We start from the raw sequence: 16,385 nt of genomic DNA, 5'->3' as shown, positions 1-16,385 counted from the left end.
CTCACCTCCCTGTACCCCCCTCCGCGTCCCAGCCTCGAAGAACCGCGCCCCTCAACCACAGCCTTTTTCTAACCTGACCGATTTATTGAAAAATTAAAAGCACAAGCTCTGTCTATATAAATACGACGACGTTGCCAGCAATTTACAAGGCCTCCGGTCGCTCTCTCCACATCCCCGCCCGTGGCCCGTGCCACCCGCAAAACCCTCCAGCCACGGGCCCGCCTTGCTCTGCGTGTGGCACTCAGATACAGCGGGGACACCCAGATTTCCGCCCAACCTGGCCGAGGGGGAAAGGGTGTCCCCGAAGGGCAGCTCCCCTCACCCCAGAGAGGCCAGGGATGGGGGCTTGAAGGGATGCGCACTGATTTCTGCCCGTTCTCAGCCTGCCCTACCCAGGCAGTAAGAGCCTGCAGTGGGTGGGGGGACATTTGGGGATGAGATGGGGGTGTCTGTACGTGCGGGCGAGGGCTATGCGTGGTGGGACGCCGCTTTCACACCTCGGCGCTGCCTTTCATCCCCGTTCGGGCTCTCCCCTGTCCCAAGCCACGCTCCCAAAAACCCAGTTCGGGTTTCTAAAGGGCGACGTTGAATTCTGTGACCAAGAAATCGATGTAGTCCTTTTCCTTCAGCTTAAAGGCTTCAGCGATGATACAGGCGGCTTCCCGATGCTCTTTGCCCCGTAGCCCCGTGCCGTTCACTTCCAAAATGACGTGGCCCACCTTCAGCTTCCCGCAGTTGTGCGCCGAGCCCCCGCGCTGCAGGACAGAGGTGGTCAAGCTCACGCTCCCACCGCCCCCTGGCTCAACCCAGCGACGAAATACAGGCGGTTTTGGGAAAACGTGAAATGAAACATTTCACGTTTTCAACAGAGGGGACGAATTTGGCTTCCCTCCGGTTTGCTCCTGGAGCGCAGCGCCAGCTGGGACGGCCAAAACCAACCGAGGCGCAGTCAGCTCTGCCTTTCTTTTGCTGTAAATAATTTGAATTTTGCCCCAAGAAAACAGCAGAGGAAACGGTGTGGGGACAACCGCTCCCAAGGGCTCAGTTTCCCAGCTATCATCTGCTGTTCCCCCTTCCCAATCCTCTATCTGAGCGGAAAAAAGGCTGAAGGGCTTTCCCGATGTCCAGGGAGGAGAGGGATGGGACACGCATCGAGTTTCTCCCGCTCTCAGCCCACCCTACCTGGATGGTGACGATGCGGGGCAGCGGCTGCCGTGTGTTTGCTCCACCCTCGATGGCGATCCCCAAGGTCGGAGCGCTCTTGGACACTCGGATCAGACACGACGTGGGCTCCAGGAGCCCCGGCTGCGGGGAAGAGACGGCAGCGCTGCCGAGGGAGGCTGGGCACCGTCTGCCCACCGCGCTCTCTCGGCTGGGGCCCTGTGGCAGGGGGTTCACCCACGGTAGGTTTCCACGGGAGGGGGACAGACACGCTCCCCGCACCTGCTCTGACTCCGACACCCATGGCCACAATCCCAACCGTGTGCCAGTCTGGAAGGCGTTGTGGAGGAGCAGAGCAGCTCTCCAGCTGCCTGCCTAGCCCCTTCAACTTGTCACCACCACAAAACCCCCAATTTTCTTCCGATACCTGATGTCACCTTCCCTTCCAGGTGACCTCGCTCAGGGGACGCTGTGCCCTGCCGCTGTCCCCTCAGAGCCAGGAACTCTGCCATGTCCCAAGTAGCCGCTTGCTGGAGCTGGGAGGGGCCGGATTTACCCAGGGTGGAGTGAATCAGCCCTACAGGGCCCCTCTCCGCCGCTCCTGGCTCCCTTCCCCACAGCTCAGCCCGCCAGCGAGCTGACTCAGCTGGTTAAACAGGAGGGTAAATAACCCACGGAAGCACAAGAGGGGTTGCTGCCCACAGGCAGAGGCAGGATGAGGCATCGGGGAGCAGCACTGCCCCTTGCCAGCCCCGGGCGCCCACCTCCCATGAACGGCAGCACCCCGAGGCCCCTGGGCACCCAGCCTCACCGGCTTGGAGGCCCCTTCTGCCGCCCCCTCGCTCCTCGCAGCCTCCTTGAGGCTTCGGCTTTTCCCAGGGACCGGCTGCCGGCTCTTGTCCTTGCCGCTCATCTCGACCTCCCCGATGTCCACCCCGCTGTCCTCGCTGAGGGTCTGCCCGCTGTCCGACAGCTGGGAGAGCGTGGAGGCTGGGGAGAGACGAGGGCTGTTAGAGGTCGGGCAGCGCGGCTCTGCGACCAGCCGAGCACCCACGGGGCCACGTACCAGCGGGAGGACACCTCACCCACTCCCAGGGCTGGGCAGGTTCCCTGGGATTTAGACCCGTGCTTCAGAGTGAGGTTCCCAAGCGGATCCCTCCTGAAGAGCAGAGCTGCAGCCTCAAACTCAGGTCCAGGATCCAACCCAGATCCCGAACCGGGATGGAAGGAGAGGGCGGTGAGCTCAGGGATCCTGCTAGAGGCCAGTTTGAGCCAGCCCATCCTCAGCACCAGGGTCTGGGAAGAGATGGGGACAGATCCAGGCAAAGAGGAGCTGCCAGGTAGGAGCTTTCTCCCCTCGAGGCTGAGGACCAAGCGCAGATGGAGACTCTGCCTCTGGAAAGCGAGCGCCAGGAACCACAGCACCCGCAGAGAGGGCTGGGGGGTAGCGAAAGCGGCTCGGGCGCTTGGAGGAGTTGGGGTCACACTGCTGACACCCCTCGGGCAGGATGCGGCCTCTGTTCAGTGCCGGAGAGGCACTCCATTCCCTCATCCATCACCCCGGGATTAATTAATTAATTAATTAATTGCAGAGGGAGGACGCTGCCACAGGAGGGCGACAGTGCCCCTCGCATCGGGTCCCACGGAGCCCGGATGCAAACGGGGCATTTCGAGGGGGGATGCTGAGGGGCACCTGCAGCCCCCACGGGTCTCGGCCGAAAGCTGAGAACCCTCAGGGCTCCGGGGCCACCCGTCCCACTCCCGCTGGACCGGAGCCATTTCCCGAGGGACCTGTGGAGCCCAGCACGGCTCCTCCCTCACTTCCACTGCTTTTTTTTTTCTGGGATATGCTCAGGATAAATCTGACTCCCAAGCTCAATGTAGGCACAATTAGACTTTTTTTTTTTTTCCCCTAAAATCCAGAGTTAATGAGAAAATTCTCAGAATTGCTTCTTCTTCTTTTTTTTTTTTTCTTTTAAAACTCTCCTGGAAGCAGATTTTACGAACTAAGGCAGCAAAGCCCACACAAGACAGAAGTTGCAATCAACCGCCCAACAGAGCTGGGTCGTTCAGTAAAGGTCGGCCTGAATCGCCGCTGGGAACCCGGGGAGGCTCCGAAGAGCGTGTGGAATACTGATGGGGCCCCGGGCCTCGCAGGGCTTCCAGCATTGCCAAAACCGAGGGCTGAGGGCTTTGTCTCAGAGATGAACACCACCGCTGCTGGTAACACTGTGGAATGCTTTCTGTGCTTTCCTAGAGTTTCACTTTTTCTGCCACGATGCTACCAAGCTGTTTTCTGAACTGAAAACTCACCCACAAAAAAAGCAAACCAGTCTCCAGCTACTGAACACCAGCACATCGCTGCACCAATCCGGGCTCTGGGGCTTTTATCCCACTCCACTGACCTGGAGTTTGAACCAAAACGGCAACGTTTTCGCCCTGTGACTCCTCACTGGCACGTGCTGCCGGCCCACGTCCCCACGGCAAGAGGGAAACCCTGCACCCAAGCCTGGTGCTCCGGCAGGGACCTGCAGCCTGATGCAGCTCTTACTCTTCCAACTCCCTCCCCCAGTTCCTGCCCTTGACATCCATCTCTTCGCCCATTTGTCTCTAGAGGAACACCCCAGGAAGGGTTTTTTCACCCCATGGCTGATAACGTCGCACCCACCTCTGGCCTGGGGCAAGGGCCTCACTTCATTGACGTCGGGCTCGCTGTTGGGCTGGTGCACCTCCACCATGATGAAATGCTGGTTGGCCATGGCCTGGGGGCTGCCCTTGTCCGGCGGAGGGGGTGCTGGGTGGGCTGGAGGAGGAGGAGGGGACGGGGAAGGAGGGCTCTGAAGCCCACCGGCTGCGCGGCCCTCCAGGGTTGGGCTCTTCAACCTTGTTGGGGACTGGACCCTGGGGAAGGGACCGATGGGGCGCTGGCTGATCAAGGAGAGCTGGGCATCCATCTGCCGCCTGGAGCCGTGCAGGGCCGGGGAAATCGTGGCATAGATAGCGCTTGGGGCAGACTCCTCGGTGGATGTGGTAGCAGTGGAGCTCATGCTGACTGTGTCCTTCTCGGGGTGGCTAGGAGGGGGTGTGGGGTTTCGGGGGGCCACGAAGAAGAGGCCTGACTGAGAGGATTCAGAGGAAGGGCGCTTGTCTTTCCCTGCGTTCCTGTTCTGGGCAGCAGAGGGGTCCAGCATCTGAGGGGCTGAAGGAGGAGGCGGAGGCTTGAAGTTGGGTGGTTCATCGGGGAAGGAGGAGAGGTCATCCTGCCAGACCAAGAACAGAAGCCTTGAGGACACCACGCTCAGCTGCAAGAACTTCCCCAGGCCCACAGTCACCTGCACCCGCCTTCTTACAGTGACCACAGCAAAATAAGCTGATTTCCAGAGAAATGCCTTTCTGACCTTATTGGCAATAAGAATATGACTCACAAATGAGGACGATTAGAGGACAAACTACCCAACTTTTGCTCTGGTTCACACAGATGCTACTCTTACTCAGATAGCCAGAATCCTTCTTCCTAACTGGTCTGATTAATTTGCTGCAGTGACTGCAGTGACATCCATGGGCAAGTGATGTAGAAAATGCTACAGAAGCTGGGGCAAAATCATCAATTTGCCTCCAGCTCCCACGCGAGGCAGAGCAGCATGGCACAGCGTCTTACCAGGGAAATGTCTGGCAGGGTGTTGATGCTACTTTGGTGGCCATCTCCACCTCCCTCCAATTCCGACGTGTTCTGATAGGGCAGAGAAGGAAGAGAAAACCAGGTCACAGCAGCAAGGGGCAACCACCACAGTGCCAGCACGATAGGAAACATGCAGGGCATCGCCCAAACCCCCACGCAAGGCCAGTCTTTCACTCAAAGCTTTTGGTTTCCTGGGAGGTTTCCTAGAGACTCACACACATGAGCAAAGCAACTTGGTTGGGAAACCAACCCTCCCAAGCCAAGACACGTACCCAAAGCACGCCGTGAACCTGACCTACCAGGGCAATTTCCCCTGTAGCGGAGGAGCGTGCTCCTCTTAACTCAAATCTCAGCTCCTCAGGTTTAATTGGGAGGGAGCGGAGGAACCAGCTCTGAGGGTTGCAGGTTCAATACCTGGATCTTTCCAGGAACAAGGGCAATGAAAAAGTTTTAACCTTCCCTCCCTTGCAAACTAGAGCAGTCGGTCTCAGATGCAAATAGAAGCCGCTGCGTTCCCCTTGTGAGTCAAAATATCATTAGAAAACATCAGAGCACAGCTCTGAACACATCACAACTCTAGAAATCAAGAAAGGCTGCAGGAATCTGTGGGTCTGTCTGCACAGGGGCAGCTGTCAGTCAGGACAGACCCAAGGAGAGGACGTTGGGTACAGTGAAGCAGAGCAAACAGGCACCCTGGCTAAATAACAGCAAGGATGGCAGATTTGGGGTTTGCAGAGGAGGCTGGGTGTGGAGCTCTGCCCTGGCAAACCATCCCCAGCTCCGCCTGGTTCCCCTGCAAGAGCAAACCCAGACTCAGCACCCCCCTCCCACAGTAACTCCCGCTCTGGAGAGGCGCTGCTGCTGCTCAGCACGGGGGTACTTCGTTTGGGTCACGTTCCCAGGGATGTTTGTTCATTTCTGCTGGAATGAGCAGGGTACAGTTTGTGTTTAACTGCGTGTTATTTATTGTAGGGTAAACAACTGATTAGTTGAAACGCTGGTGTATCTGCATTTCCCCCATCTGCTGGAGGCTGCTGCTGTGCCTGTAAGATGCTAGCATCCCAAAATAGACACGAGAGACAATTAAGAGCATTAGAGAAGCAGCAAAACATTGACAGAAAGTGCTTTTATCTCTGTGGCTTCAGAAGGAACCCTGGAGAATGAGAACTGAAAGAAATGGCTTGTTCAGAGTGTGACAGGTAAAGTATTAGCTTGGGAAACCGCTCTTTCCTCTCACGAAGGCTGATTTCATCATCAGTTAACCCAACATGAAGGCAGAGAAACATCCCCTACCTTTTCTTAGGTTGCTGACGGTGCGGCAAGCCAGGGCAGAAGACAGATTTGGCTGAAACACATGGTGGCAGCAACAGAGAACAGGCTTTAGCCAGACCTGACACGCCACAGGACCGTGCAAATCCAAGCCCTGCCCGGAAGGACGGAGTGACACCACGTCTGAGGCTGGACGAAGGGGCAGGTAGGGCTATTTCAAAAGCGGCCTGCCTTCATATGGATTAAAATGATCATGAAAATCTCCGGGCTGTGCGTGCATTAGCAATAGGTCTTCAGATCTGATCAAAGTGCCAATGAGTTTAAAAACTTGAGAGCCATCATATCCCTGAATGATGCCAAGGAGCAGAGATGCTCAGCCCAACAAAATGCAGTGCGGGGGAAACTGCACCACACTGCACCAGTGCGCTCATCGCAGCTCTCCCTCCTTTCGCTGTCATTTCCTCTAAGGAGAAAGGTGCTCTGCAGAAAGCTGCCCAAGTATCCCCCCTCCTCCTGCACCAGCCCACCTCCAGATGCTGCCCGCAGCCTTTAATCCAGCCAAACGGCTGTGTGTGCGAGAAAGGAGCCAAGGCGGAGACGGTGGCATTTCAGGACCAGCCTGGCCACCTCTGGGTCTCAGCTGTGGCCCTAATTCCTCCTTCTCCAGCCCCAACCTGCCTCCAAGAGTTCACTAAGCTCTTAGCAGATGAACGAGGACTGGGAGCAGCCTGATGTCAAACAGTCAGAGTTACGTCGCCACTAAAAAGAGAAGAGTCTCTCTGGTGCCCCTCTAAAATCTGCCAGTGCCACCTCCCCAGTGCTGCCACTGAACTCTTTGCCCATCCCCACGGCATCAAGCCCACCTCAGAGCCCATCATGAGCTGTGTCCTAGCCCTGGCCTCGTAGCTGGGGCCAATCCCCACTGAAATTTGAATCCTGGCAAACAGAGGGTGGGCACAGCCAGCTGCGCCCCGCGCCCTCCCTGCCAGCCCAGTGAGGTGGCCCTAACCCCGCTGCCCTGGCTCTGCTCTCCCTGGGCAGCCAAGGACACCACACCGCTCATCTTCAGGGCACTTTTTTTCTGCTGAAGTGTGCAAGCAGGAGATTTGCCTTTCCCCAAGCTTAGCACTTTGGGGGCAAAAGCAATTAAATGGAAATTGCTCTGGGCTATAAACTGTAATGGCTTTTAAGCTGAGCACATTTGCTTTCAGGAATTGGCTATTTTAAGACTGCTTTCCTGGATTTCCCTTGAAAGATCCATCACAGCCATGTGCCACTGCTCTGAAAAATTAGTATTTTTTTTGAGGAGTTCCCTCCTACTGACTTGCTGCTCCTTTACCCCATCTATTTTCTAGTTATAGAAACTGGAGGCCAGGTGAGGCCCTTCCAGCCCCTCTGCAGGGTGCAGCCAGAAAACTTTCGTCCTTCCTATCTTGCCCGGAGTCCACGGCAGGAGCGATGGAGCTGGAGAGCATCTTTCAGCCAGGCAGCCAGTTCCTATTCGCAGATTAAGTGGTGGAGAAATTGCCACCTCCCTGGGGAATACAACCCAACCTTTAATTAACCTCACAGCTCCAAATGAGTCCCTTATTTTCCAGTTACTGATAAGAAGAGCTCTGCAGAGCAACTCAGCCTGACTCCTCCAGGGTTTAAAATTTGAATGACTGTGCGAGTCTGAGAACAAGCCCAGCCTTCCTCCTCTCCCCCCTTCCCTCTCCCACCCCAGAAGGCAACTGCAGGGCTGGAGGAGCCCCAGAGCCCATGGCCTTGCTACCAGAAGTCCTCTCTCCCAAGGCCGTACCAGCAGCTCTCAGCTCCATCACTTGCTGCGTGTGCTCAACCCGCTGACCCCTGGGATGTCCTTCCAGACAAGGGGGAGGCATGCACTCCGCAGCACCGAGCTGCACTGCAGAGGACGAGCTTGCAGCTCTTCCCAGCCCCATCCCAACGAAGAGCTCTGTTATGACAGAGGGATTTCTGAGGCTTTCCCTACATCCATGTCTAGCCTCTCTGAAGTCTGTGTGAGGATTCCTCCAAGGCTGAACAGCACGACGTGAGTACGCTGACCCCTCCTGCACTGGAGTACAGATTTTTGCAGACCCTACGGAAAATTCTGCCCTATCCCTCAGGATGGACGACGGGATGTGACCAGCCTACTGGTATTTAGCCAGGGTGCCCATACAGGAAAACCGCACAGCAGCAGGTAGAGCAGGCAACAAGGCAGGAAGGGCAGCCCTGAGCTGTCAGTGGCACCCAGGGTTTCAGCGCAAGCAGGACAGCGGTACCAGCTGGGTTGGGTTCAGGGGGGTCTTGTTTGCGCTGTGGCACCAAGGCTTGCAGCCACGCTGCTGAGCTGGGGAGAGGGATCCCGGAACGGCTCAGCAGAGCCGCAGGAAGAAAAGGCTGAGCTGGGTGAAACGAGGTGGCTGTTCACGCGGCTGAGTCGCATGCTGGCCCCTGGACAGCCTGTACTCCGCCTCCCACCCGCCGCACATTCGCACGCGCTCTCAACCCGTCTACTATGGCAACCGCAGCACTCGAGCTCCGCGTCGCGCTGCCAGCCCCTACCTCCATCAGGTCTATTAGCCACAAGAGCCGCTCCTGGGGACGTGCGAGGGGAACAGCAGTTTAAAACAAGCACAAAAGCGAAAACAACATCAGGGAGGATGCAGAACAAATGAGCGAGACAAGCAAATCCCTGCACAACGCATCCCTCCTCCCCCCAAAGCCCACCCTGCAGAATCCACATCCAGCTGCACCCAGTGCTGAATGTGAAGGCTGAAGGAGCCCCTCCTGCCAGAGCTGCTGGGGACGGGAACCGCAGCAGGGGCACAGGGCAGAGCAAACAGCTTGGGAGCTCTGCCCCTCTTCTCTCTCTCCTGCGAGCAGAGAGAAGCCGCCATCCACCACAAGCCAGAGCTCTTTGCTTGGCAGTTGCTTTAGCACACAGTGGTGGCACCCATCTCCAGCTCCCTCTCCATCTCCAGCGTTAGGGAGCCCCAGGCAGAGCTCAGAGGGGTGCAGGTTCTCACACCCACCGAAAGAGATGCCACACTGCCGAGGAGGACTTGCAGCATGACCGCGGGACACATGTTCTTGAAGAAAGAAGCTTTTAAAACAGTGCCCACCAGATGGTGCCTACTCTCTTCTCTATGCCAGAAGAGCCCCCTGGTCTCCCTCCCTGACCACCTGAGTGCCAGGTGGGGCCACCGCTCACACACCAGGCCAGGCAGCCACACGTGCTGTCACAGAGCAGGGGGAAGAGCACAGTGGTACAGCCCCAGGCACGGGGATAGCCTGAGAACAGGGCGTCACGCTCAGCGCGCGAGTCCTGGCAGAGCTGTGTTAGCCCTCTGACACCTTGGAAGGATTTTCCCAGCCGGCCTTTGGAGAGCAGCGTAAAACTCACCTTGCTTATCCTGATCCAGAAAGGATCTCACTGTGACCCATCCCAAACAGAGCAGACGGCTTTCCTACGGGTATTTGCTAAGTCAATGGGACAAAAACACCGCTCTGGTGCTCTGAAACTCCCCAAGGCCTCTCGGGAAGCTGGACCAAACTGCGCAGGCAGGCACAGTCCCAGGAAAGGAGCCACGTTGCCTGGGCCCTCTGCAGCCCGATCCCGCTCACCTTGGCCACGGGCTGGTTCGCACGCTGTCGAACTAGCGGAAAGCCCGCTGTCATCCCTTCTTTTCATGAAAGTTTTAATTTCCAAGGTTGCTAATGCATTTATGATGAAAGGCATTTTATGGCTAGGAAATTAATTTTGGGGCTGTGTGCCTGCACGCTCTGAGGTGATTACGATAACTTAATTAGATGGTGTGTGCAACGAGGGCCTGGCAGAGACGTGGGAGTGCTGCCAGTGAACGCTGGAGAGCAGGCAGGGGCTGGGGCAGGATGCAGCTGGCCTGGCTGCTGCGGTCCCCGCGGGGACACGGCGCACGCAGCCAGCTCTTTAAGGAGGTGATTTAAAAGCAACGGTCAGAGCTGGTGAACAGCAGCAGGCATGGTGTCTAGTTGCTGCAGTTTCTCTGGGAATGCAGCTCACACCGCGCAGCGGAGGTCCCGGAAGGGAGGCAGACCTCCTCCCTCGCTGGGGACAAAGTGACACTTAGCACCAGGCCCAGCCCCCATGCAGAGGACCTTAGCATCTCAGTCTCAAGGGCACAGAGATACCAAGCCCGTGTCACAGCATCACCTTACCGCACCTACAAATCACGTTATTGCACCCAGCCCACAAGGAAAAGAAAAAAAACTTTGGGAGAATCCATCAGGGAAGCAGACTGCACAGGGTTTCCTGTGTTGTGAAACGCCTTTATAGCTCCAGGGCTGTGAGTTTGTTGTAGGTGCTGAAAGAAAAAGGAACAGGCAGGAGGGGCTTACCCGGGCTGAGCTGACCGTGGTGGCAGTGAAGTGGCTGCTGGAGGAAGAGACGGTGTCGCTGTAGGACATCATGGAGTAGGAGTCAGTGCCGATGCTGGGCCCCGAGGGCTGTCGAGCCTTCATGGACTCGATCTCTCTCTTCAGCACCAGGTTGTCGAAGCGGTCGAGGTCTTGCGGGGAGATCACGCCCCGCACCTCTGAAAGCAGTGAGAACTGGGCCAGGCAGACAGACAACCAAAGAGAGGTTGGAGCACAACCATGTTCCTGGGGAGGTGAAGACCCATCCTCCCACACTGTTCAACAGTGGTAATGAGATGTACTAGCTGGTAATGCAACAGGAGGTTTGGTCCTCAACTTTACTAGAAGCTCCTCTGCCACTGAACACCAGCCTGTATCCCCCAAAACACCCTACATCTGGGTTTTGCTTTCATACCCTCACCCTTGGCCCTGAGCAGATAACCTTGGAGGCACCGAGCCACACCGTGACAGCGGCTCTGTTCAGTCCACCAGGTACCAGAAACTGTCCCTGACCTTGGTGTGGGCCTCACCTTCGCATGCGTGTTGAGTAGCTCGAAGAGCGCCATGACCAGAGCATCCACGGAGATGTTGCCTTCCTTATACTCATCAAGGTAGTACCCCATGGTCGCCCGCTCCTGTTCATTCAGCAGGTGCCGTGCCTGTTCCTCCAGCATGACGCGCGTCTGGTTCACCATGCTGCTCAGCGTCACCTGGGAGCCGGCCAGGCCCCGGTAAAACACAGGCTGCAGAAGAGAGGAGACAGGCTTTGGCCTGGGATGTCAAGAAATCAACGGGTGAGAGAAGGACAGCTCTCTCTTTGCTGAGAGAGCCGGGCAGCAAGAACTGCGCCCTTGCTCTGGGCTCTGCCTACCAGCCCAAACCACCCGCTTCTCAGACCTCTGCTCTCACCCAGCTACCTGTGGAAAGTGGGACTGGAAGGAGAATGCCAAAAATGATTGGAAGGAGGTACCCTCACCAGCAGGGCCACTCACTTAGTGTCACTACTTGGCTGGGTCACTCCAGGGCCATAAGTTTACGCAGCACCAGCCAAACAAACAAAACAGCTTCCCAGCTGTGCTTGGCAAGCGTGGAGGCTGTCCCTTGCCCAGCTACCAATTCAACAGCAGGCTGTACTCCGTCCCAGCAGAGCTGTGGGAACTGGGGCCACAAGAGAGAAGCAGGCTTCCCATCTTGTGTAAAAGGCACATTTGCCCCCACCGCAATCTCAAAGCCGACCCTGGTGAAGCAAGAGCCACTGGCAACCAAAGGAGTCCCAGGGAGAGACATGTCTGGCTGCAGACGAAAGGCTTTTTGCTTTGAGAGGTATTTCTAAGAGGAGGTCCTTCCTGTTTCCCTCCCAGGCAGGGCTGGTGCAGTCAGCTCAGGGGTATGGAGCTAGACAGGACCCTGACTATCCCAGAGACACCGAGAGGAGCTGAGGCTGGGGAGCATGTTTTGCAAGCAAACAGCACAAAGCCGTTATCAGCGAGAGTCACCTGTGAAACCCTGCCGCTTCATTTCCATTTAAAAGAAAGGAAAAAACTTTGCAAAAAGGTGTTTGGAGAAGACACGCTGGCACCGAGCTGCAGCCACAGCACTGGGTACATCCCTGCCACCCGCTGGTGTGGAGAGGGCTGGCTCCGCTCTGCTTCAGGGCAGGAAAAATCCCAGGAGCTGTCAGGGCCCAGAAACAGCGGCATCATGGTCTCTCCTACAGGGTGGAGGGGGTCCCCACAGTCCTCACCCGTGTGCGATCATTGCCCCTCACCCATCCATGTGATCGTTCCCAGGCTAGGAGGCACCAGGTATGCTGCAGAACCAACCCACCAGTGGCACAGGAGTGGGGGTCCCCATTATGTCACTGTACAAACACAGCTGGCAACACGAGGTGGGGAGGAGAAAGGCTAGGACCAGTTCAAACCCACTGGTTCTCAGAAAACTAGCAGCCCTTTCCTAATCAGGAGCACAAAGCCCTCCCTTCCATGGAAAATGAGAGGCAATAATGGTGATTTTTTCACAAGGCATTAGGAAGGCCTGGTGTCTCTTACCCTGGCTGTCGCCTCTGCAGCATGGTCGCCCACTGCCCTGCAAGGAGGGAGAAGATCAGTTAGCACTGAGCACCACATGCCCATCACCTGAGGCCCACACCAGATCTGTTACGTGCTCTCCTCTCTGCGCCTATAAGCTAAGAGCCTCAGGCTTGAGAGAACAGAGAAGGGGCAGCAGCACGTTGTCCACACCTGGTCCACCTCACAGGCCAGAGATGTTGTCTTCTGAGCACTGGATATGGGGGCCACACACCCAAGCACTGAGGGTGCTCCCATCACCAGGTTGCCCATGACACTGCAATCAGGCTGCCACCATTTCACGTGCTGGGGCTCCACACCCACCCCAGGTGACCGCGTGTACCCTGTGGCAGCTCCGAGGGGACAGACCCATGCAGCAAGCTTGTACAGGGTGTCCCAAGCACATACCCTGCTGAGTTGACGAGGGTCTCTCCGATCTGGGAGCTTGCTATCCACCTGGTCTCGTCCACCGTGGTGCGGGCGTGGGGCAGCCTCCCGATGTCCTTCACCGTCATGATGAGGTGGCGGGAAGACTTGAGCAGCTTCACAGCCTCATCGTGGGGGATGCTGAGGAAACTCCTGCCGTTCACCTCCAGGATCTGGTCTCCTACCTGCAGAGTCAGGATGGGGTGAGCCTGGCAGGCCCTGGGGGCTTTACTGATAGGAATATGCCTTCCTCTCCCACCAGGGAGTGGGTCTCAGTCTAACCCACCACCAAACTAGGGACACAGCAATTGTAGGGATCAAGAAAAATAAGGGAGAGGGGCCAAGTACTGGTGGCTGAAGACCAAGCACTCAAGCTGACAGCCAGTAAAGGACCAGGCTGTGAAGCGCGGAGGAGCCTGTTTAGGATCTCAAGTCAGACTTGTCTGCCCAGTCTCCTCCATTAACTAGATCTGAGACCAACTGGGTTAAAACAGCCCCCAAAGAATATCAAGACTGCCAGCCCTGATCACTCCTGCTGATCCAGGAGGCCAGGAACCATCTGCAGAAGCCCCAGACTTCAGATCTCTGCGTGCAGCAGGGAGGGTTCAACTCCAGCGTCTCACCAGTCTCCAACACTCTGTAAACTGCGAGGTCTGAGACAGCTGGGTTTGATCTCTCCTCTCCTCCTACTTCCTCTCCAGCTGCTCTGGAGAGCTTTCATTGTGTGGCCAGTGCCTCTGCTGTAACCAGGAGCTTCCCTGACAGCCTGGCCATGTTCGAGACACAGCATTCATCTGGCATTTCCCCTTCATCCCAGGTCCTCTCTCTCTTTGCTCCTAGGGCATTGTGCCACTCCTCCTCACTCCTGTGTCACAATTCACCCTGCTTCTGAGAAGCCACCGATTTGAAACTGCTTTCATGTCTTTTCTTAACCATGGGCTTCTGTTCAGCTCTGCCAAAACACAGTCTTATTTTCTTTACGCTGCACTGCAAGCAGAATGAGATATTCTCCATCTTGGAGGAGAAGAGGAGAAAAGAGGGAGAGGGGAGAATTTCCAAGATAATAACACAGAAAGTCAATACGATCCTCTCTGTCCAGTCCATCTCATGCTGTTGCTGGTTTAAGGAAGCCTCAGAGGACTGGGATTCCTTCTCCAGACCCTTACTCCAGTGCGAAGCCATGATTAACCATGATTAACCAACCAACCATGATTAACTGCCAAGTCCATATGGTGGGCTGTGACACTGCTGTCACCCAAGTTTCCCCCAGTGCTACCCAGAACTTTGCTGGGGTGAAAGTGGACATCAGGAGTTCCACCAGCAAAGCTCAGCCCAGCATAAAGCACAAGAGATCTGACAATGGTTCCAGCAAGGAAGGGAGGCCAGTTGCTGGTCCGAGGAGGCAGGAGCTGATCCACAAACCACAGCACAGCCCCCACACTTGGACATTGCCTCTGTTACACGCTAGAGACGTGCTGAAGCTCACAAGAGCACAGGGCCAGAGCTTGCATCAGCGACTCTCCAGGCACAGTGTTCCCAGCTGAGATGGAAGAAGGCCGCGGGCTGCGGCAGTGGGATTGATACACATATGGGCCACTTGCACACTTGCGTGCACACTCCCACTCGGTTTCTGCTAGCCTGTGCTATGCCTCTGGCATCCAGATGGTCAATCCAACCACCATCCAGGCTTCAAAGCTAGCAGGACTCCTGTCAAGGCACCCACTGCTCTCACTTTGCCTTCCTGGCACAGCGTTTCCTTTCCACGAGTACATTCGGTGACGGGCTGATGGGAATGAAGGGCAGAGCGGCCATGTCATGGTGTTGGGTACAGGGCTGATAAAACCCGACCGTGGCTTCTCCAGGCATCCCCATGAGGACAGCCTCGGCAGAGAGAGCACAAGAATGGGGAAGAAAAGAGAGAGAATCACTTCTGCTTGGGCCAGGGAAGACCCCTGATCAGAACTCTGGCTGCCTCGAGGTCCGTGGTGTGACAGAAACTGTTCAGACCACCCAAGAGGTGATGAGAAATCAAGCAGAGAGAAGAAGAGCAAGCTGCTGGAGAGTCCCTGGGTGGCAGAAGTGAACACGACTCACAGCAAGGCTCTGTCAGAGGTAACAGCAGCAGCAGGACTCCGGCTCTGTGCTCTCGAGAGCCACTAACCCACCTCGGGCTGTCTGACACTGATGCAAATCCCAGTCCTAAGAGTCCTGCTGGGGTGAGGGTGTTCCATGAGCAGGGTCTGATCCTGCCAGCAGCCACATTCAGGGACAGTTACTCAGCGGCGAGAGGCTGTCCCAGCTGCAGCATAACCAGCCAAGGGAGCAGGGCACAACCTGGAGCACAAGCCAGGGTCGTACAGCAGCATGACTGACCGTTTCAGACACAGGGTTTCCATCTGGAGCTGCCATCAAAGCAGAGGATGTGACCCAGCCCCATGGGTCCCTCCCATACTCTGCGGTGCTGTGGTCTCAGCATCCCACCTCTGCCAGGTTTTTTATACTCCTGTGGCACGAGGGGACCGCCCGGACAGACTGCTGTAGAGCAAAGGTGGCTCAACAGCAAAGAAAAACATCATTACCTCGAATGATGCTTCTCCCTCAAGGGGAGACTGCAGCAGTTTAATTACTTTAACATTTTATTTTGTTTTGAAATGAGTCTTAAAGAAAATTCCTGGTGCCTTTTAGAGGGGCCCTGGGCCTGCTCTCCCAGTCGCCAAGTGCCAGGCACCAGGCCCTCTGGCCTCATTGCAAAACCAACCCAGGACACAGGAGCCTGGAGAAACTCTTGGAGCCATGATCTGCATAGAGGCTGCAGAGCACTGGGGAGTCCCCTCCATGCAGGTGAAGACTGTCAAAGCGCTAGCTGATCAACACAAGGCTGCTTCCAAGGACAGTCTGGCTCTTCCCATCCGGCTCAGCTGTCCCACAGTAGTGACTCGGCTCCGTTAACGGATCTGACAAACCCAGGGCTGCCTCTCAGAGGGTTGGCTTTCAGCTGGTCCAGCTCTCTCATCCCACTTCCCACAGGGCTCCAGGGTCAGGCAGCTGCTGTGAGAGGGCAGGAAGCCCCAGGACTGTCCTGGTGGCCATCGTGACAGCAGAGAGGTGGCACGGCCTCAGAGCAGCACAAAACTCCAGGAGCACTTCACCCACTCCAGCCTGATTTCCAGGGGAGGGCAGAAGAAATCCCCTGCCCGCTGCAGGGCCACGGAGGGTCCTATTGGAGACCTTTCTGCTACTCTGGCCTTGCAAATGTAGGTGCAGAGGGAGAGATGGCACAGGAACTCCCTGGGAAGCAATAAAGAGATGCAAAGGAAAAGGAGAATCTGAGTGTCAATGAACATCCAGAAGGTGGGGAAGAAAATCCTAAGATGCCTGAAGTG

General features: G+C 56.4%; 1 protein-coding gene across 3 annotated transcripts in view; it reads right to left on the bottom strand.

The window, feature by feature from the left end:
- Nucleotides 1-43: 43 nt before the first annotated feature.
- The window catches only part of WHRN (whirlin), a 50,653-nt gene continuing 34,311 nt past the window's right edge, over nucleotides 44-16,385 (bottom strand). For 2 of the 3 annotated variants that reach the window (XM_086763715.1, XM_086763717.1), the window contains exons 4-13: nucleotides 12,985-13,187; nucleotides 12,559-12,595; nucleotides 11,041-11,253; nucleotides 10,493-10,705; nucleotides 8,678-8,710; nucleotides 4,820-4,891; nucleotides 3,830-4,421; nucleotides 1,973-2,151; nucleotides 1,183-1,305; nucleotides 44-755 (exon numbers count right to left, since the gene is read on the bottom strand). In XM_086763715.1, coding sequence (XP_086619841.1) covers nucleotides 573-755; nucleotides 1,183-1,305; nucleotides 1,973-2,151; nucleotides 3,830-4,421; nucleotides 4,820-4,891; nucleotides 8,678-8,710; nucleotides 10,493-10,705; nucleotides 11,041-11,253; nucleotides 12,559-12,595; nucleotides 12,985-13,187 — 1,848 coding nt within the window. In that variant the 3' untranslated portion in view covers nucleotides 44-572. The remainder of the gene's footprint in view (nucleotides 756-1,182; nucleotides 1,306-1,972; nucleotides 2,152-3,829; nucleotides 4,422-4,819; nucleotides 4,892-8,677; nucleotides 8,711-10,492; nucleotides 10,706-11,040; nucleotides 11,254-12,558; nucleotides 12,596-12,984; nucleotides 13,188-16,385) is intronic. The other variant, XM_086763716.1, reaches the window with a different exon arrangement.

Source organism: Chlamydotis macqueenii, chromosome 20, assembly GCF_036417535.1.
Source record: "Chlamydotis macqueenii isolate bChlMac1 chromosome 20, bChlMac1.mat, whole genome shotgun sequence".
Classification (NCBI taxonomy): Eukaryota; Metazoa; Chordata; class Aves; order Otidiformes; family Otididae; genus Chlamydotis; species Chlamydotis macqueenii.
The sequence above is the reverse complement of the archived record's forward strand: the minus strand, read 5'-3'. Positions and strand labels throughout refer to the sequence as shown.